The 21,290-nt window shown below is 41.7% G+C and overlaps 5 protein-coding genes across 5 annotated transcripts in view; 3 read left to right on the plus strand and 2 right to left on the minus strand.

The window, feature by feature from the left end:
- pnpla7b (patatin-like phospholipase domain containing 7b) overlaps positions 1 to 12,055 on the minus strand; it is a 28,063-nt gene extending 16,008 nt beyond the window's left edge. The window contains exons 1-14 of the mRNA XM_079363656.1: positions 11,967 to 12,055; positions 11,643 to 11,779; positions 10,499 to 10,542; positions 10,101 to 10,175; positions 9,857 to 9,944; positions 9,695 to 9,774; positions 8,477 to 8,571; positions 7,179 to 7,319; positions 6,259 to 6,418; positions 6,045 to 6,125; positions 4,729 to 4,857; positions 4,549 to 4,629; positions 1,764 to 1,884; positions 1,390 to 1,467 (exon numbers count right to left, since the gene is read on the minus strand). Coding sequence (XP_079219782.1) covers positions 1,390 to 1,467; positions 1,764 to 1,884; positions 4,549 to 4,629; positions 4,729 to 4,857; positions 6,045 to 6,125; positions 6,259 to 6,418; positions 7,179 to 7,319; positions 8,477 to 8,571; positions 9,695 to 9,774; positions 9,857 to 9,944; positions 10,101 to 10,175; positions 10,499 to 10,540 — 1,171 coding nt within the window. The 5' untranslated portion in view covers positions 10,541 to 10,542; positions 11,643 to 11,779; positions 11,967 to 12,055. The remainder of the gene's footprint in view (positions 1 to 1,389; positions 1,468 to 1,763; positions 1,885 to 4,548; positions 4,630 to 4,728; positions 4,858 to 6,044; positions 6,126 to 6,258; positions 6,419 to 7,178; positions 7,320 to 8,476; positions 8,572 to 9,694; positions 9,775 to 9,856; positions 9,945 to 10,100; positions 10,176 to 10,498; positions 10,543 to 11,642; positions 11,780 to 11,966) is intronic.
- Positions 1 to 21,290, plus strand: part of rabl6b (RAB, member RAS oncogene family-like 6b) — a 144,229-nt gene that overhangs the window by 82,204 nt on the left and 40,735 nt on the right. The gene's annotated exons all lie outside the window — the stretch shown is intronic.
- The window catches only part of araf (A-Raf proto-oncogene, serine/threonine kinase), a 153,878-nt gene that overhangs the window by 45,682 nt on the left and 86,906 nt on the right, over positions 1 to 21,290 (plus strand). The window lies entirely within an intron of this gene.
- Positions 11,984 to 13,678, plus strand: mrpl41 (mitochondrial ribosomal protein L41). Its single transcript, XM_079364307.1, has 2 exons — positions 11,984 to 12,169; positions 13,081 to 13,678. Exons 1-2 carry the CDS (start codon positions 12,080 to 12,082, stop codon positions 13,504 to 13,506), a joined length of 516 nt encoding a protein of 171 aa, XP_079220433.1. The 5' UTR covers positions 11,984 to 12,079; the 3' UTR covers positions 13,507 to 13,678.
- Positions 14,629 to 21,196, minus strand: dph7 (diphthamide biosynthesis 7). The gene is made up of 10 exons (XM_079364115.1): positions 21,106 to 21,196; positions 20,701 to 20,860; positions 19,887 to 20,020; positions 19,712 to 19,799; positions 18,345 to 18,439; positions 17,982 to 18,139; positions 17,774 to 17,846; positions 17,622 to 17,687; positions 17,311 to 17,483; positions 14,629 to 16,490 (listed from the first exon to the last, which is right to left on the minus strand). The coding sequence occupies exons 1-10, from the start codon at positions 21,150 to 21,152 to the stop codon at positions 16,093 to 16,095; spliced, it is 1,392 nt and encodes a 463-aa protein (XP_079220241.1). The 5' UTR covers positions 21,153 to 21,196; the 3' UTR covers positions 14,629 to 16,092.

Consider the following 21,290-nt stretch of genomic DNA (forward strand, 5'->3'; position numbering starts at 1 on the left):
TGACTAAACTTCAGGACCACTAAAAAGGGATTTTAAAACTGAGATAAAGAATCAATAGAAAGCTTTATCGTCATTATATGTGTGCACAGACACATTTCAGCAGAGAACATATATTATCACAGTGAGAAATCTAAATAATTCAAAGGTAAGAAATGTGTATGCTGCAGAAGAAAACTCTGATTTCTACAGGTTAACAGAGACCGATATGTGCATGCCCAGGTAGAAAGTGCAGAAATAATGTTGTGTTTTTTTTATTGCTAGTAAACTACATGTAAAGTTTTCTGGTTAAAATTCACGACGTTTGATTCAAGTTTGGCAACTTCACTTCAGATTTCAGCAGTGTGTTTTATCTTTAAACAGAAACTAGGGACAGTGCACATTGATGAACATGAACATGTTAATATATCAGATTGTAGCGATGGCTTCATTTCTATGAAGTAGATTTGTGTCTTTATGACAAGCAAGAAAATAATAATAATAATAATTATTAGAATTATTCACAATTTCATGCCGTTTATTCGCATCGCCCTCGTGTTCAAAGGCCTTTAGGTTTTGAGAGAGAGAAGACAAACATTTTGAGAGAAACACGTTTTTTTAGAGAACATTTCTTCACATAAGATATATATTTGAGAGTTAAAAAAATATTTTGAGAGATTTTTTTCCTCAGAAATAATTTTAAAAATGTCTAATTTATATTTCTTATGTTCTATGAGAAACATACTGTCTCTCATAACTAATTTTAGTCTCAAATATAATTGTTTACTATTGGTATGAAAACTTTTTCTCTCAAACATTTTTTCTTAGATCATTTATTTTCTCGCATGTAATAAAGACAAATCTAACTCCACACATTTCCACCTGCAGTCCTTCGGCAGGTTGGTGGTTCACACATTTACATCAAACCACAACGACAGGCAGAAACCAAACAAGAACAGAAAATGTACTGTAGCAGACAAAGACACATGTTGTTCAAAACAAACCAGGATGAAGTGACCTTCACACTTAACGTGCTCACAGTGCAGCTGCGGGACGTAAAGTGTCAACGTATGAAAGTGTGCATGTACTGGAGGACTGTTCATGATGATGAGGTCGTGATGTAAAGTGCACATCTGTCAGATTATTTATAACATAAGGGGGTGAAAGCTGTTTGGGGCGGGCCCCCCCATTTGAGTTTTTTTTGCCTTTGGCTCCGAGAGACTTCAACATGGCCACTGTTTTTTGTAAAAATGCTAAAAATGTTTCTTCCAAATCGCACTTTATTCAACAACATAAATATCGGAGTCTTCTTCTTGTCAGGCCCGACATCTTTTTCATACTTTGAAGACAAACGTGTGCTCTGAATAAAATGATGAACGTGCATATTCAGGCTGACACTCTGTGTGTGTATACCTGTCACAGCCATCGGGGTGGAGAGGGAGCGAGACTTTTTGTGCTTGGATGTAGGCACTTCAGGGAGGCCCGACTTTTCTGGGACACAAAGAAAGAAGATAACAGACAACTTTAGACAAACCACACACACACACACACACACACACACACACACACACACACACACACACACACACACACACACACACACACACACACACACACACACACACACACACACACACACACACACACACACACACACACACACACACACACACACACACACTCACACTCACACACACTCACACACACACTCACACACACTCACACACACTCACACACATCAGTGCACACTGACAGTGAAATAACCAGAGAGGGCTGCTCTGTCTGACCTGTGTCCGATTTTTCAGAGCCCTGATCATCAGAGTGGGAAGGCTGCCTACGGAGGCCTCTGTGTGGATGACCTTCACCCAGAACATGGGCCACCGACACCAGGGAGATGGCCTGGCTCTCCTGCATAACACACATGAAGAAAGATTGAACCACACTATCATCACTGTTTTACACTCCAAACACCAACCAGCTGATTTAAAGATGACAAATATCAGTGTTCTCCACACAACGATAATGTCGCTGGGATAGATGTGAAAATCAAGAGCACATGTAGGACTACACCAAGGGGTGCTGATTAGATCATACCCCATATATGGAGGCTATAGTCCGCCAAGTGGGCGGTCCGAGTTCAGGTCCGACTTGATGCTCCTTTCCTGCATGTCTCTCTCCCAATATAACAATAATAATAATAATAATCTTATAGTGTGTAGGACCACATTAAACCAGGAGAGGGCGCATTGCAATTACAGTAGGGAGGTACAACAATAAAAAGTGTGTTACTTTCTGTGTAGAGATCATGTGACAGTCAGTAGTCTCGAGACAGAACAGAAAGAAACAAGAACACGAGGAGGAGAGCGAGGACTGATAATCCTCTAATCCACTAACTGTGGGGTCATTAACTCAGATGGATAAAGACACATAAACCAGATGTAAAGTCCCTCCACACTGCTGATGTATCACATTCAGGAGCTGGGACTGACATTAAGTCACAGAGAAACAGTTCATCCTTGAGTACCATACTACTCCGTGAAGAACACCCGGCAAACGGCTCGTGCTGGAGCGAAGGTTTTTACAATGTTTGCGAGCAGAACAGGATATCATGATGATGTAAAAGAGGCAAACATGCCCCGCCCCCATTTCCTTTAATTTGCTGAGCAGTAAAACCTTGAAAGATCTCATCAGAGGAGATAATAAGTCAGAACCGTCTCACCCAGAAAGATAGGCTTTTGATTGACAGGCAATGAAGCAAAGTGCCTCATTTTTTCAGATGTGTGAACTGACATAATTTTCTTCTGAATCATGAAGCCTGCGTCTGCACTGCTACAGACAGTATGCAATGTATTTAATCCTGCAGGTTTTGATTTGTCTTTTCTGAACATAAGAGAGTCGATACGTCCGCTGCCTGTGTTTGTTTCACAGCTTTCAAGAACTGGACACTGACTCGATGTCTTTCACTTTTACACCACCCTCGAGCTCTTAGTGAAGCCTCCTCGATGATGAAATCCTGCATAACAATTATGATATTTAGGGGTGGGACTTGATTAAAAAATGTTAACTTATTAACTCAGGGCTTTCTAATTAATTAATTAATTAATCAAAATGAATCGCATTTTAAGTGCATCACAATATTTGCCCTAAAAAGCAACACTTCTCAATCTAAAATGATTTTGGTGGATGAATTACTTGCTTCTCAATTTCATAAAGCTGTTGGAGATTGTTTGAAATGTTTTTTCTGCAGCTGAAAAGTTGGATCACACATCTGTAGCACACTTTGTAACCCCCTATCTTTGACAGTCCAGAGCAATCAATTTAGCGAGTGAAGTTTATCAGACGTTAAATTAACTTTGGTCCTGAAGAGTCATTTGGTCGAGTTTAGGCTGCAAACGCTTCTTGTTTGTACATGTGGCAAAGCTAGCGCGAAGCTAGCACAAAGCTAGCAAAAAGCTAGCACAAATCCATCAATAAGCTAGCGATAAGCTAACTGTGATTAAATGCGTTAAAACAATTGTACGTGTTATTTTCTTGTGATTAATGTGATTAACATCTGTTTACATGTATGTCCTTTTACCGTCCTCTCAATCTAACTCTGTAACTTGTGTTTTTTAACTTGTACTAACATCTAGACACTTTAATCTCTGCTGTTCCTTGAATCTAACTTTGTAATTTTGTATTCTAACTTTGTACTAACACTCTTGACACTTATTCTTCTTTGACACTTTATTCTTTGTTTGTTGACTCTTATCTTGGTTAAATGTTTTAGCATAGTTGCACTGTTGTTCATTTACTGCTCTGTGTGTCCTTGAATTGCCCCCAGGGGACAAATAACGTTTTTTTAAATTGAATTAAATTCAAAGCCCCACTCCTAATAATAATAATAATAATAACAATAATAATACAAATATACAAAAATACAAATAAATGAAGCCAAGCTGATTAAAAGACTAAGAGGACAAGACATTGTGAGGTCAGACATGCCAGTGAAATAAGAAAAAAAAAAAAGTAAGGAAATCCAACAAAATATAAACCTTTAAAAAGCATGAAACTAAACCCAAATGGTGAGACGTTCTTTTTGAAAAAACAGAGGAACCATCTCTATATATTGCACTCTTTGGTGTGGCCTCTGTGGACGCCCCTCTTACTAGACTGTAAATCAACATGCCAGGAGACTGGTACTGTGTAAATGGAAAGACCTACGCAACCAACTTATAACATGGATCAAGGAAGTCATGTACTATCTTGAATCAGCTGTACTGTCAGAAGGTCGGTGAGGAAATGTCAAAGTACTTAGCAACATGTTTTAATCTGAGACGAAGATATGGAGGCCGACAACATAATGGGACCTTTTTATGGGATTTCTTTGTATATTTATTATTTATTAACTTTTGGGTAACCCTAACCTTTTATTAACTTTTATAAATAACCCTAACCCTAAATAGATAAGTACAAAGTTTTTACGTGTGTTTCCAAGGAGGGAGGATTCATTTTGGTTTTTCTCCTGGTCTTTTTGGTTCTGTGATAAAATTTTGAGAATGAAAATAACAAATATAATTTAAAAAAACATACCGGGTTGAAGAGCTCTGTGGTCAGGCCGAGGTAGTTGTGTAAGGCAAGGAAGGTCACTCTCTGCAGACGCACCATGATTATCTGCAGTACAGACAAAACAAGAGAATTGTTTGCATGTGGTGAAGCTGCCTGAGCTTCATCTAATACAGACCTAATGCCTGTCGCTCTCTTGGTCTTTACCTGAATGACGCGGACCAGAGTTTCAGGATATTTTTCAAACACGGACTCGAAGGCTGCAGCTGGAAGACGCAGGACAGTGGAGGGAATTGCAGCTCTTGCTGAGACTGTTTTGTAAGGCGCTGGATATCCCTGAAACACAAAGTGTGAAGACGAGCAGAGAAGTGAGGACAGGTTTAAACTTTCTCAACTCAACATCCAAACAAGAATGAAGAAGAAGACGAAGGCCATGCAACAAAGATGATGCCATACATTTGGTGACAAATAAAAGCTCCTTTAATTCAATAAATTGATCAAAGGTCAACAGGTCAGCATCATCATTTGTGAGACGCTACAGTTAGCCTGTTAGCATGGGTTAGCACGGAGGAGCTCAGAGGGCATTGAGCTTGCAGCTGCGATGTTTTAAACATGGTGGGTTATCAAACGCTACAAGTGTCTGACCAATCAGAGACGTTTAGCATTGCAGGGGTCCCTGGACCGAAGAACTAACCCCCGAGCAGGGTCTTTTTTTAAGGGTACGTCTTTTACCCCAGAACCACATTTACACGCTGCTTCCTGAGGCGTGCACATCGGTCCTCGTTCAGAGGAAGTTCCTGCAGTCCAAAAAGAAGTTTATGGTACAATTTGGGGATTCTTTTGTGAGAGCAGACAGTTAGCTTGCTACGAGGATACTTTTTAAACCTGATGAGGAGTCCACTGGATTAGGATTCATACACTCCACCTTTAAATTATACTGCAACACATTCAAATGTTGACTGAGAGTGAATCAAAGAAGAGATGATTTCAGCTCAATAAAATATTATTTAAAAGCTAGATGGGATGAGGTCCCATTTACTTCTTTTTCTGGTTTTAGATGCTCTTTAGTGTTTCCAGGTGTCTTCTGCATGTTTAAGCCCATCTATGTGCAAAAATTCAAAGTCAGAGGAAACACAGTTTCTCCTTCCTCCTCTTGTTAGCAGTAGCATTAGCCACATGAAACGCTCAGTCCCTAACCCCCCTCGTTAAAAAAAGTGACATCATGGGTTTGTGACATCACAAACCCATGATGTCAAATCCGACATGTGGCACGTCATTCCTCACTCTCTCTTCTTCTGATTTCTGACATTACCCACTGTCCTGTCTCTACAATAAAGTCATAAAAAGGCCCAAAAGAAATTTAAAAAAAAAGAAATAGAAAAAAGAATGCTTCATTGTCCAAAGTAGAAATCTCTGAAACCATACAAAGTCCAAAATATTTCAGGTCATTATGTGCTATCTGCAGTGACAGTTTCTTTTTTAGACTGATTTTATATCAGCGTCATATCACATGGGAGACTTACAGTTATAATGTCCATGATGCTGAGCAAACTGTGAACGCTGTCTCCTGGTAAAACTTCCTTCACCACAGCGTCTGTTCCATCCTGCAGGAGAAAAAAAACAAAAAACGCTCAAAGTTCAACATGAGAGCAGAATCCTCGCTGCAAACAGAAGACCAAAGTCTTCTAAACGCTCGACTGATCGATCCGCCGGCCGCGGTCAGTCCTGTGGTCTTACGCTCTCATGGATGCACAGCTCCAGGCGGCCATCTTGAACCACGTAAATACTGTCATCAGTGTCGCCCGGTCTGAAGAGCGCCTCTCCCTGGTGCAGCGGGATCAGCAGCATGTGACGACACAGCTCCAGGAAAAGAGGCTTCTCAAAGTGACCAAGCACCCTGCATACAACACACAAGTACATCTGAGGCGGTCAGGGAAGAGAAATACCATATATTCAATACTTGTTATTCAATCTTTGACTGATACATTCTGTTTAATGGTTTTAGAGATATTTTAATTAACTGTATAATATTACTGTGATGATTCTGTTTTACAACAAATAGCTTCTCTTTATCTGTCTTTGGATTTTTCACACCCCTCTCGGTCTTGATCCCTAAATGTTTTGGTCTTGTCTCGGTCTGGGAGCACTCTGGTCTCTGGCATGTTTCGGTCGTGGTTACTGTCGTCATGACTACAACACTTGGGTTGTGGGATGTGAGGTATGTGGTTCGTGTCGGATAAATGAATGTATTTTGTGTTTGTGTGTTGTGTCTCGGGGTATAAATGTATAAAGTCTCATGAGATCCTGTTTTGAACGACAGTCTTACAGAACGTTACGTTACTGCTTCAGCTGCTGCTTGTATTCAGTTCAGAAGAAGATGGAGATCAAATGGCACAATTTTCTCCAACTCGGAGCAGTCCAACAATCTGTGGACCGACGAGGCTTTCTCTTGTTGTGTCAGTGAGGAGGACACCTGCGCTACCATGGTAACAGCAAACTTATTCTTGATTGTTTCCCTTCAGTATCGTGTGTCAGGTAAAAACACATTTTGTCATTCGTACAACTTCTCACTTCAGACATTAATACAGGTTTCCATATAAAATGTGAGCGTGTCCATGTGGGAGTAATACATAAATAAATGATGTCGTTCTCCTTACCTGACATTTTTCAGCATGTACAACACCTCTGAGGGCAGGTGGGAGTTCTGCACGTCGAACTCCGTCAGGTCAGCCTCCAGAAGACAGGGCGGGGGCTCCTTGGGCTGCAGGGTGGGCGGCTCCCTCCTGATGCGCAGGATCCTGTCATACAAACACAGATTGTTCATCCTCTGTGTTTTCATGTCATTCCTTTTAAATGTAGTGAGTCTTTATTCTTTAAATAGTAAAAGAGCATCCTCTACATCAGAGGCGAATAAAAAGAGAGACTACGAACAGTCTCGGACACACACACACACACACACACACACACACACACACACACACACACACACACACACACACACACACACACACACACACACACACACACACACACACACACACACACACACACACACACACACACACACACACACACACACACACACACACACACACACACAGAACTGGTGTACACGCTGACTGTAAGGACGCAGCGTCTCTCCCTTTGAGGACAAAACGGGCTTCATTGGCTCGAACTTGAAGACCACCCATAATATCCATGAAAAGTCAGAGTTACAAACCTCTGAGTTACAAACCTCTGACATGAACAAAGGTCAAACTCCATTTACTCACCAAACCTGGAACCAGATTAATTCTTAAATAACTATATAATAATAATAATTCTATATAATAATAACATCACGTGTCCTCTAACAGAGAACAAACATGTACAGTCGTCTTTCTTTCGGCCCTCGTCTTCTCTCTCAGCTGCTTCATGACCATGTCTCATGTATGTATGTGCAGCGTTGATCATGACTATGACTGACCTGTGCAGATAACGGCTGATGCCTGATTCTATATCATGGTCAGTTTTTTAGTATATTCTTACCGGTGATATTTAAAGGAGCATTATGTAACTCTCTACTGCAGTCTAAATTCAAAACACTGAAGATGAGTTTAAAAATAATACTTTTTAAATCCAAGGAACAGCTCCTTATCTCGAGGTGTTTTTAGAATTTGTCCTCTGAAGTATCTAGCCGAGCTGGCTCTGACAGTGTGTCATGATTAATGTGCCTGCTTATCTGCATGGACCTTGAGTTAACATGAACTGGGATCAGACTTGAGCCCGTTTAGTGTATTTACTTGGCAGGTCACACCTCCACATTCACACACTGATGACAGAGGCCGTCACAACTAACTCATCCATTCATCCACTGATTTGATTTGTCAATTCATTGTTTCCAGGGTGAAGTATTAAGTGTAACCCTCAAATCTTATCTTGTTTTTCAACCCATTGACAAAAAGAAATGACTCACTTGCGTGCAATCGAGAGGACTTTGGTCCTCTTCCTCACTCGCTGTCGTGAAGCTGAGTTGGAATTTGAGGCCGGGGCGGAGGACAACGTCTGGACCTGCACAACAACAACATTTGCTTAACCATGTTTCAAGTTTGTACATTAAAAAAAAACCCAAGACATTAGTGAATGATTATGCAAAACTTCCATTTTAAGTTGATGAAAGAATCTGAAGTTTATCATCAACAGATCGCTCAATCTCATCCGTCCGTGAGAGATAAACTCCTGATGACCTTTGACCCAGGCCACTAAACCTCAGCAATTTCTTTTGTTGACATTATTGTGAGTCCTCTCTGTGCAATACAAAAATCAGATTCCTGCTAAATAATAACAAATTAACTCCCATAGCTGCATACCACAGAAAACGATTTGTTTCAATGACTTTACAACATCAATTATTTTAATAAAGAAAAACAAAAAGCCGAGTTTCTGCAGGAAGACAGAAAATGACTGAAAGTAACTCAAGCCTTTAACGGAGCTGCATTTAAAGATCCCATATGATGCTCTTTTTGGGGTTCATATATGTAATGCATGTGCCTACTAACCAGAAGAAGCATACTGTAATATGGGACCTTTAAACAAAGCCAAGCTGATGTGTCACTCATCACTGTGACCTGGAAGAGAAGGTCGGTTGGCGTCACAAACGTTGGTGTTGATAGATTTTGAACACCGACCCGACCCGTCCTTCTGATTGGCTTGTTCTTAAAGTCTCTCGAGCTTTCAATGAACTCGGTAGAACTGCACTTTGTTTTAATGCCACAGATCTTCCCTCTCTCGCAGAGTTTGAAATGTTCAGAGTTTTATTGGATCTCTGTGGTTTTTGTGGTTGATTTGAAGTATTTGTTGTTCATACTTGTTTTACTGTGCTTGTTTTATCTGGATGGCATTAGGAGTAAGGGAGACATCAGTGTCCTTTAAAGGTTTGATTCATTGAAGACTGAATTCTCTGGCTACCATTTTTTATCTGGATTAGAAACAAAGTTCAAACTTCTTTATCAAGTTTGTGCAGCTTTGAAAAGTTGCTGGTTCTTTTATCCGTGATAAAAACGAGTGTGAGATGGATGGATCCTCACAGTAGGGTGTGACACGCATGCTGGTTTGCTTCTTTAGGTGAGTCCGGACAGGTGAGTCCGCTCTATGACTGAAACGGTCGGTGTGATAAGAAGAGAACTCTACAGACCTTCCTCATGATCTTCCTGCCGTAGAACATCACCTTATCCCTCTTACGGAAGCGATAGTGGGGAACCCCGGCCTTCTCCTCTGAAACACAGCACGCGGCCTCTGTTAGAACAGCTTTAATGGATGCACATCATGTCTGACGTGGACACTCGTGTGTACTGACTTGACAGCTTGTATCTTCTGTAAAGAAGGAACACAACAACTCCAACGACAGAAATCACCGTCACAGCTCCGATCAGCACCGCCGTCCACTGCAAGACAAAACACACAGATCCATTTGTTCCTCAGAGACTCAATGACACAATCTAACCTAAAAAACACCCCTCATATACTGTCCACATGTTAAAGCCACGTTTTGTACCAAAGTCATTCATCTAATTCAAACCAGTCAAACCAGTAACAGTTACCAGATTGGCTTCTGTCCTTTCTTCCAGAAACTTCTCCATCGTGTCTTTGATCCCACTGCCGAGTGGAATCGGGCTCTGGAAGAGACATCGAGCGTGGGAAGCAAAAACAAAGGCGTGAAATCAAACAGACTGTTTAAAAGAACTGTGAGAGCAATATGATAAAACTTTTTTTTTTTGTAAGGCACCTTACATTTAAAAGAAAATCTCAAAGTGCAACAAGTACCATAAAAACCAAACAGCAAAGAGTCAGACTAAATCAGGTAGAGTTAAAACCTGAGCAGAAAACCAGACCAGCAGTGGTTATAGAGACAGGGTTTGTTTGTTTTCTTTATGTTTTTTGTTTTTTTTAAAGAGAAAAACAACCAAAAATCTGTCTGTAATATCTCTACCATACTTACCGGGTAAATACTGCAGCTCCCCTCTTCATCTTTGTCCTCCATGCCTGTGTTTAAAAATGACAGAGTTTTAAAAAAAGAGATGAAAGACAGAAACCTTCGATCAAAATCACACAGCAACAAAGTGTCTGTAGAGTTCAACATGTGGATTTCAAGCTGTGAATGAGGGAAACCACAGACAGAGTTATTTCAGAATGAGATTTTATCACATAAGCTCATGTAGACCGACCTTCACACAAAACAGTTCCTGAATCAAAATGAAAAAAACAAAAACTACTAATGATTCAAAAACATTAGTGTAAAACGCACATTAGGAAATAAATATTTCAGTTCAAATGTGGTCTTGTTAACGGGTTATTAAAAGTTAGAAGAGTATTACTGTATATTTGGTTGATTAGGGTCAAATGGTCTCTCAGCAAGAAATCCCACCCCCAACTCAATACACTGATAACCTGAAGTATTGACTATAAAGAGCTCTGGACTCGCAGTTTTGAACTGTGGATCAATACTGTTTATATACACTCAGCAGCCTCCCCCCAAAAACTGAACAACACAGAGTCCCAGAGAAGATCTGGGTTAAAGATCAGCTCCAGAAGAAGGAGTCACAAGCTCGCTGCTTGTAACCAGACACTCACACACACACACACACACACACAGACACACAGACACACACACACACACACACACACACACACACACACACACACAGTCCAAAACACGGTTCAGTGTGTGAAGGCTCAATGAGAATCATGTCAGCTCATTTATTAGCTTTAGACTGAATCTTTCTTTAGTGCCAAACTTCATCTAAAAATAAAACATGGTATGTGTTTGTGCACGCAGGATATTCACTGAAGAGCACAGCAACAACTCATTAATTAAACCTAAATATTGATTTATGAGTTCTGATGCATGACACACAGCTTCGTACTGAATCTGATTCATCCACTTGGATTTATTCTAATATCAACCGAACGTCAGTACGAAGAGGTCCAACATGTTTAGTTGAATCAAAATAAGCAAACATAATACTGGTGAACTTTGTCAAAGACAGTCTGCAGGTTGCGCTTCTTTCCGCAGACTGTTACACACGAAGAAGAACAAAACAAACAAACAAACAAACAAGTCGAGAGAAAACACACAGGTGTACCTTCAGCCAGCCCTCACACACTGAGTCCGCCACAGGCTTTTTCCCACGTACCTTCCTTGTGTCAAAGTTTTTGTGTACGACTTCATGCCTCAAAGAAGGAGCTGCAAAGACCCGCCGGTCCACGCAGTCTTCATTTCCTGTCATTGATTTCAAAATAAAACCATGGCCATAAACGGACCGAGTACAAATGACAGTTTCGAGTACAAGGAACGAACATAAAGACTATTTTTGGTACAAACCAATCGCTGTGTTTGTTTTTTTAGCTTTACAGATTATATCCATAATTCAGGTAGAGACTGGCGAATTTATTTTTAATTTGCACACCTGTGTGTAAGGTTTAAGTTTTTATTTTGAAGGGTTGTTCGTCCGTGGTTTACTCGACTCTGCCGCCTTGACGCTCCTCAACCAGCGTCAGTATCTCACGCTGTGATTGGTGGATGGTCCTGCCTGTAAGCCAATCACAAAGCGTTTCATTTAAAAAACGGATATGTAACGCCACTGGTACCCGGACAGTCAGCGTGCTCAAGGTGAGAGATGTCGACATTTATATCAAATGATTAAAGTACCGTCCATCTGAATCTGTGAGCGTTGTAGTCTGTAGAACATTTAAGCTGTTTCCATGGTTACGGTGCAAAACAGCTTCATCCAGATAGTGATGTGTGTCAGCTGTCTTTACTTCTGCAGCCTGCTGAGGGAGGATTTATGTTTCCTCTCCTTAGTTTTAAATGTAATGCACATTTTGTTTGACCAGCCTCACATCAGGACAGGCTTTCTCAACCTTTTATTGTTTACAGTCTGTATTTATTGATCAATAAAACTGCCTTAAAGAGGGACATAGTCAATGACAAAACAAGAAACATACAGGATCTCTGTCATCCATTGTCCAGCAGAAATGTCCTCCCAGCCTTTCTTCCTCTATCTTTATATAATATATAATAAGTACCAAAAGATCTAGATGTAAATGTCTAAAAATGAAGGTGAACCTGCAACACAGCAGAGAAACTGAGACGTGGTTAAAAACACATGTCCAAACAAGCAACTGTATGTGTTCTGCATTTGGGTGAGGAATAAAAGTGGTTATTCTGAGAAACAATACTACTAAATGTTGGACTAAAACAAAGTAAATTTAATGTATTTCTTTTTCTTTTAAAGTATCTGTACTTGAGTATTTGTTTGGGTAGAAATGTATCGCTCTAAATACTTCTTACTTTTGATTCTACGTCATTTGTGTGTTCTTGTTACTTCTCCTCTGAAGTCAGCGGATGAGTTTTTGTTCCTTCTCTAAAGTCTGATCTCAAAGACAATAAACTGTGTTCATGTAGTTCTACATATGGTTTGTCTCAGTGGTGTTGCTGTACCTGTACAAAGCACTGTAGTTGAACGTATGACAGTCTGTGTGACAATCTGTGTCTTCACAGGTTTTTCTCTGTCCTTGAAGGGGAAGCGCTCCGACACCATGGGTGTGTTATCTACGCTGGTGAGGGGTCTTGTGAGAGGAGCGGACAGGATGTCTGAGTTCACCAGCAAGCGTGGATCGAGGACTCATAATAAAGGCAGAGGAGCGAGACCCACCGGACTGAGGCTCTCCAGCAGAAAGTTTCTGTCTATACGAGCCATGATCCCAGAGTTTGTGGTGCCTCACTTGGAAGGATTCAAACTCAAACCTTACGTTTCATATCGTGCCCCGAGAGGAACAGATCCCCCGGTGACGGCACAAAGTGTGTTTGCTGAGGTCGTAGCCCCTCAGATCAAGGCGAGCTTTGAAGAGGGCACTTTCAGCAAAGACCAACTGGAGAAATATGGATTTGATCCAACACAGAAGGGGAGGCTCTTCAAGCTGTATCCGAAGAACTATGTGCGTTAAAGGTGCGCTTCGATTATGATGTATTTACAAAAACACTGAAAGCTGGAGACAATTAACGGGACACTATGAGGAAAATCACAAATGTGACTTTGTGTTGGTGTGGTTGACGTCATGGTTTCTTGATAATCTGACACAATAAATCTTAACTGGGACTATATTCAATCCAAAACAATATGTGTGTATCTCTGTAAAGATCAGTGCGTTGAGTAAATCATTTATGAATAAAACTTAACGTTTCTGGGATGATTGTGGGAGGGAAAAAAAAGTCTATGAATAATTTCTCAGGAAAGAATACTTTTGCATTTGGTGTTTGCACTATGACAGAATGCTAGCTGTAGTGAAAGATGAAAGTGAAGAGCCAGTCAACACTAATCATAAAGGTAACTTATAAAACCATCTTCACATTGACTTTAAGGGAAATACCAGTTACCCATTTAACTTTAATCCCCTTAGATTAAATAACCCTAAATTTAAATGGCAATTAATATGGCATCCACTAAATTACTTTTCCAAATACTTATCATGGGGAAGATATTTTGAAAAGTACTGAAAGTTAAAGACAGAACAAACTTAAAGACAGAACAAACACCTAGCTGTGGGAGTGTCACCCACCTGGAGGAGGGGCTACTGCCCTTTGTGATGTCATCAAGGGAACATTTCCAAACAGCTTGTTTGAGCACACAGTTTCTAAAAAGTGGAGCAGACAGAAGACAAAAACAAAGGGCTTTTCTCATGGGGGTGTATTAGTGTTAAAAACATGGGGAAGTGTTTCTTTTTGTAATAAATCAGAATGTGTGTCTTTAGGAACAGAGAAAAAAAATACTAAACTGGATTATCTTGAGGGTTATTTCTACAAAGCCTTTAAACTAAAAAAAAGAGAAAAAGCCTTTGATCAGCTGACATGGACGAAAGTAACAAGGCCTGAAACGTCAACCCTGTCAAACTATTGTTCACTGAATCCAGGAAAGGGATTAATAAAGTGACTTTCCCTTTGAGGACAAAGACGTCAGACATGTTTAAGCACCAGATTTGATTCAATGTCCAGGTCAGGTTTTGAAAGGAATTTAGAGTTGGCAGAATTGTACAAATGTTAACCACAGTGTGAAAGAACGAGGTAAAGCATGAATTGAATTATTTATTTAATTGAACATAGTTTCAAATACAAAGCATCAAACTGATGTGCTGCATAGAGAGTATAATAGGCTGTAGCTCATTTCTCACACAAGGTGAGCCTTTGAGATTTTTATATTCATCAGGTTTGTGTGAAGTTAATACATCTGAACAAGCTGCATATTCATCCGTACAGAACAGCTCCGCCTCATGACCGCTCTGTGACCAAATGAATATGAAAGAACTGAAGTATGTTAAGTCTGAACATGTCACAGTTGTGATGTAGTTATCAGGAGGGAAACCAGCCATCTGGTCTGTTTAATGAGTTTAAAGAAAATGATGCGTTCACTGTCGTTTCCACGGACAATGACAAAGCTACACAGACTTCATTGATACTAAATTATGTCTCTCTTATTTTTTTTTCGTGCTCTTTTTAATTTATTTATAAGTAACACTTGGTAATACGGCTGGACATTAACATTGGATTTATTTGGCCAGAGAAGACATCACTTGAAGGTAGCAGCGGTTCGTATACTTCCTCTTTACAAGTTGAAAATAGAAGAGCAGCCTCAACAACCACAATGGACGAATACCAGTGTTCAGAAGGCCGGCGTGACAATATGATACCAAACGTAGAGATAACGTCACAGACATGTCAACACTTGAAATTAGGGCTCCACCAAGATGGGATTTTGGGGCTTATACGGAAACTGATACCATGTAAAATTAAATAAATATCTGACTCAGATCTGTTTGATCTGTAGAGACAGAAATACACGCTCATTGAGTTGCTCCCTCTAATGCACTTTAAGACTTGTGGAAAAGAGAAATAACAAAGACAAAATGGTCACTCTACAGGTAAGTAACTGTGCATGCACGTGCATCATTAAGGCTTGTATAGCGCCCTCTCCTGGTGGCAGAAAACTGCTTGTGTAAAACAATGATACTCAGATGAAATGCTGTTTGACAGGTGAATAAGAGGTATGATCCACACAGATCCGTGATAACATTAGCCGATACAAAAAGTTTCTTAACATGCTCATATTGTCCGATATTATCGGTCAGGCAGCTCAAATGTAAAACCATCTAATACAGTCTGAAGAACTATCAAATGGAAATGTCAGTATTAAAAAGACTTGTATTTGAAGTGTACACACTACAAACGTTAAGATAATTACCTTTAGTAAAAACATGCGTGGAGCGGGTCGGGTTTAGGTGTCGATGAAGGGAGGTGTAGTTGTTTTAGAAGTTGGATTTTAATGATGTTTTTGCATTACAAGGTTTATAATATAAGCTTATAAAAATCAACATCATTATGAAAATAGATTTTCTTTCCACAGTTACATATTCATTGATATCTTATTTGAAAGTGCGGGGACTTCAAAGTGAGTCGGCCTGTATCTTCTGCTTCATGTTACCACGGTGATGAAGGATGCATATAGCCATAGTTAAAATTCAGCCATTGGTCCAGCCTGGTCAACACTGCTGAGCGTCCTCTGGAGCCCAGTCCCAGCGCCACACGTGCAGCATGTGGTCGTAGAAGGAGCAGCTGGCCATCAGGCAGGACTGTGCTGAGGCGTCCTCAGTGGAGCTGACGAGCAGAGCTGCAGGAGGGCTGGTACACGCAGCTGTAATGTCCTCAGGGATGTACCGTCCCGCATCGTCCTCCAGCGACGTGTCAAAGCTGGCAGTGGGAGATTCGTACTGAATCCTCAAGTGTCCTCCGCTCTCCGCGAAGCTTTCTTTTGGCTCTGCAGCAGGAGGGGAGCCCGGAGCAGCTTCCTCCAGGGACAGCTGGGACCAGTCGGCTCCATACGCCAGGGAGTTGTGGAGGATGTAGGAGGCTAAGATGGGACATGGTCCTGCACTGCCCTCTGGGTAACATCAGGACACACAGTGTACATTTAAAACAGAGACATTCGACAGAAGAACACCCAGCAGTTAACACATATCTCAGCTGACCAGCCGTCAACATTACCTGCACAGAAAGGAACACCTAAACTGCTCCGGAGGGTTTGATCAAGTTTTAAAGATGATCTCACTGTACCATTAGAATCGTATTAATGCCCCCCTCCCCTCCCCATTCCCCCGCTGACCTGCACTCACACTGATCCAGGTCGAACCGGGTCTGAGTACGGTTACCTCGTAATAAAACACACAAGCACGACTTTAGATCATTTGAAGCATGCAGAGTTTACAAGACAGGCGGACTCTAGAATAAAAGGTCGAGTCTGCGTCCGCACGCCGGAGAACAACACAGAGAACACGACAGCTACTAAACTGACTCAGTGTTTGTTTTCAGTCTTGTTAATCTGAACACTCCTGGATGAAGTCTGTCCACTTTGTAGCCGTTCTTGTTCTCGTGCATGAACTGTGCTGAAGCACAGATCCTACTCACACTGGTCAAATGAATACGTACCGCCAAGTGTGAGTGCACAAGCTTCTTCAAAAGATATCACAACTGTGGAATTCAAAGGATTAAAACAAGCATCATCAGTCCATCTCTAATGTTAGAAGAAAGTATAGTGTAAAGAAAAACAAACTATCCTCCCAACGGAGGAACTGTAACTGAAAGGCAAATGTTCCAGATCAATACTCTGTTTATTACGTTCTGTCTGTAAACCTGAGGGCTGAACTCCACAGGCAGGAAGTAGCACGCTCTGAATGTCGCCTCTTTGTTTGGTTCACGCTCACCTAAGGCCTGCTTGCAGTGAAGGATGTGGAAGTCGTTGTGCATGCAGGCTGCCAGCAGCAGGTGGTGATGGACCGGGTGCCACTTCAGCCTCCACACACCCCCACCTGTGGGAGTCTCACTGAGAGGCTGCCGCATGTTCCTTTCATCCCACAGCAGAATGAGCTCATCGTAGCTGCAGAGAGGGAGGGGGGGGGAGGACAGGGAGCGAGAGAGCGAGAAGGAGGGAGAGAGAGAGTGGCCCATGGGTGAGGGAGGAGAGGAAGTAAGCAGTAGTGGAGTTACCATTGGCCCTGTTCTTTGGCATATTTACCTGCCTGTGGCCAGGATGTGTTCCAGGTGTGGGTTGCTATGGATACTGCACACGCCCATTGAGTGCCTTTGAGGAGAACAGATTAAATACATGCTGTAAGTTCTTTTCCTAGTAACATGAAAGAGTGTGACAGCACCAACACCAGTCCTCACCTTTTACTGGTGAAGGTGGGACAGGACGGACCAGCCCTGAGATCCCAGCCTTTCAGTTTGCAATCATCACCGCCTGTGAGGACAGAAGCACACGCAGAGGCACTGCCAGCCATGAGCAGAGAGATCTGTAGTGACTTCACTTCAATGACATCATTAAATAAACATAGGGAGGACACGTTCTCCCCCTGCAGTATGAACTTTGTGTTACCAGAGTAGACCAGCTGAGTGTCCCAGTAGGAGAAGGCAGAGATCCAGGCTTCATAATCGTGAGCTTTCCACTGTGACAGCGCCGTCAGTGCGCCCTCGGCTGGCTCCAGCACACTGACGCAGCCTGCAGAGTCGCTGCACACCAGCCGCACGTCGCTGCTGCTGACACACACACAGGAGGGTTAGTATGAAGACCTACAGCAAGGAGGAGACGCTCGTCCCAGGAGACTCTTTCTTATTTCTATCTGCATGGAGGTGTTTGGACACATGCACACATAAAGGATCAGGTAAATACTGACAGTTTTACTTCTACAACATGCTACATTTACTGCTGTATGAACAAAAAGACAGCTGTAGATGTTACCTGTCCATTCTCCCAGTGGACCAGTCCAGTGACAGAGCCAGACGCTCCGCTCCCACCTCCACACTGCTGAGAGAGCGCAGGCTGCGGCCGCTTTCCTACTGGATTCAATCCAAACATTCGTGAGTGCAGACAACCACGCCTGAGTCACACTAACACTCATGGTGACGACGCGTGTAAACACACTCAGCCGCACCACTTCTTCACATCAGCTGTGACCACACAGCTGTTTCACACCTGTGTGGAACCCCGAGACTGGAAATATTAATGGATGCACCTGAGTGACGTCACCTGTCTGTAGGGGGCGCCGGATGTCCCAACGATAAGGAGGTGGTCATGTTGGAAATCCTGTCTCAGCCTAACTAACAGAACCTTTCCAAATTGTCACAATTCAGGATGCAGTGCAGACTTCTGAACAAATCAGAACATCGAGCATGGACTCATCTCAATCCTACATCTGGAGATAACGTCCCTTTTAAATCGCTCTTCTTAATGCACAACAACAAATGTAACAAATGTCTGCATCGTTATAAACTTGTTCCCCTTCTATTTAAATCGTGATTTTCATATTATGTATTAGTCTTTATTGGTTTATGCCTTTAAACCACCTCCGCTCCCACCTTATTATTATATTTCTTTTCTGTATTTATTTTATTTTATTTTATTATTTTATTACTTTTAACTTTATTTACATTGATATATTGTTTTGGTTTACCTGACTGTATATGTGTTTTTACTCTTGAATAAAGCTAAACAAAAAAAAAAAAAAACAACAACAAATAAACGAGGATGGAGGCAGCCGGTTCGGGTAACGTAAATGACTCCACTTCCATGCTAAATAAATCAAACGAAGTACGCACAGATATCTGCCTACTGGACATTAAGCAGAAACATACAGAGCACAGACAGAAGGTCTGTGTCCTGACAGACTGATGTACCTTCAGCCAACCTGACGACAGGCGGAGAGCTGGAGCTGATTAACTGATACAACATGCCCACCTGTCAATCATGTCAGCTACGTGTCTAACTGTTATTAACACACATCATTCATAAAAAACAAAACAGATGTGTAGAAAAACACCAGTGTACAGTGTGTGCGACACTACTTAGACGTTTTCTTGTGTCGGGCTGTAAACATGTTCAAGTTTGTGCAGATGTTGTGAACGGTCCTGACATCATGTTCTGTTACTTTATTTTATATTTTGTATTTTAGGGAGTTTTTATGCTTGTTGGAGTTTCTTCGGGTTACTCAGCACTTTTTCAGACCTTTAAAGTCTCGTGTTATTTTGGCCTTGGTCACACAAACATCAGAAAACACTTGTTGATATCAACGTCCCAGGCCGTGATTCTTCTGATGCCACATTTCTCACCTGACTGCTGGACAGCGAGTACAGCTGCAGCTCTCCACTGGCAACAGCCATCCCCATCACTGGCTCCCCTGACAGCGGCACGTGACACCTGAGAGGAGGCAAGAGTGAGTCCGCAAGACGGCTGCAGGCAGGGTCATCCAAAGCCTCACGGGTCAGACCCCATTTCTTTTCTTACCACTTCATATCTAAAATGGCTGCTGTGTCCATGCGCTGTAACTCAGTGAGAGGAGGTCTCAGCAACCCCTCCCGTCCAAATTCAAACAGGTACAAGCGACCTGTCCGACTGGTGCCGGCCTCCTCTCCGCCCGTCTGAAGTAAGAAGGTAGCATGAACACGCATCAGTCATGTGGGAGAAGGAATGAGTTGTGTTATTGTTCCTGCTCCAGTCATTAAACTCACAAGACAAGGAGTGGGCAGAACTGTGCCTTACATAACTGTATTTATTCTCTCAATGAGATCACCTGTCTAAACACATGTAAAAACAGACAACAATAATACTAACTGTAAAATCATGGACAGTGGAATGCAATGTATGAACGCTCCTGATCATTTCATTCAACCAAAAACGTCAAAGAAAGAAACACACACCAAGTTAGCTGTGTGTAAGATGTGACATTAAACTTGATTAATCTCGGGGGTTTGTATGTGTATATGCGCGTGTTACAGCTGCTCTTATACACAATATAACTTAATGAAGTGCCACATTACAGAGTAACTGAAACAACAGCAGACGGAAGAAGACTATGGACACAAAATAAACAGAAGTATGCAACATGTGCAGACAAAGTCCTCCAGTTTCTGATCAGGAGTGCACCCATGGGTGACACATTGTTGACAGGTGTGCAGATAGACTGCACCATATGGATGTGTATGAATGAATGCGTATTACTCTGTTTAGTAAAAGAAGTGGAGTTACGTGTGAAATAAGTCCAGGAGGCAGACAGACAGTTGATGAAATGACAAAGAGGACTGATCGTAGGAAGTCTCACCCCTCTCTGCAGCTGGTAAGTCCCGCAGACCAGGACGTCTTGGTGGGGGGACACAGGACACCACTCCACGGTGTCAGCACTCAGCTCCGTGTCAAACACCTGCAGGTTACGAGTCCTCGACTTCCAAGCCATGACCACCTGCTCTGCATTACTCTTTGAGCTGAAACACAGAGTAATGTCACTGTTGAACGTGTTATCAATAAAACAAAGTGTGGACTCAAAGCAGCTACTTCAGCTAGCTAAGTAATCTTTAAACTCTTCGCCGTCTCGTGATAAACTGGTCCCAGCAAGACCATTAAGAGGATTTACACACACTCAGTAGATCAGTAAAATATCCTAAATCAAGCTTTCGTTAAATTCATGCCCAAGGGATTTCTAAAACAACTCATTATCAACAGAACTCACACGTGAGCCAGCTCCGACCGTCCCAGCTCGAGAACGCGGTGCGTCATGACGTCACTGCTGGGCTGAAGTGTATTCAAGCACAACTGGGAAAAAAGAGAGATGCATAAAACGATCAGAAAATATTTACTGATCGTTACAAATTATTATTATAATACTTACATTTATAATTATACTTAATTCATCTT

Source organism: Symphodus melops (genome assembly GCF_947650265.1).
Source record: "Symphodus melops genome assembly, chromosome: 1".
Classification (NCBI taxonomy): Eukaryota; Metazoa; Chordata; class Actinopteri; order Labriformes; family Labridae; genus Symphodus; species Symphodus melops.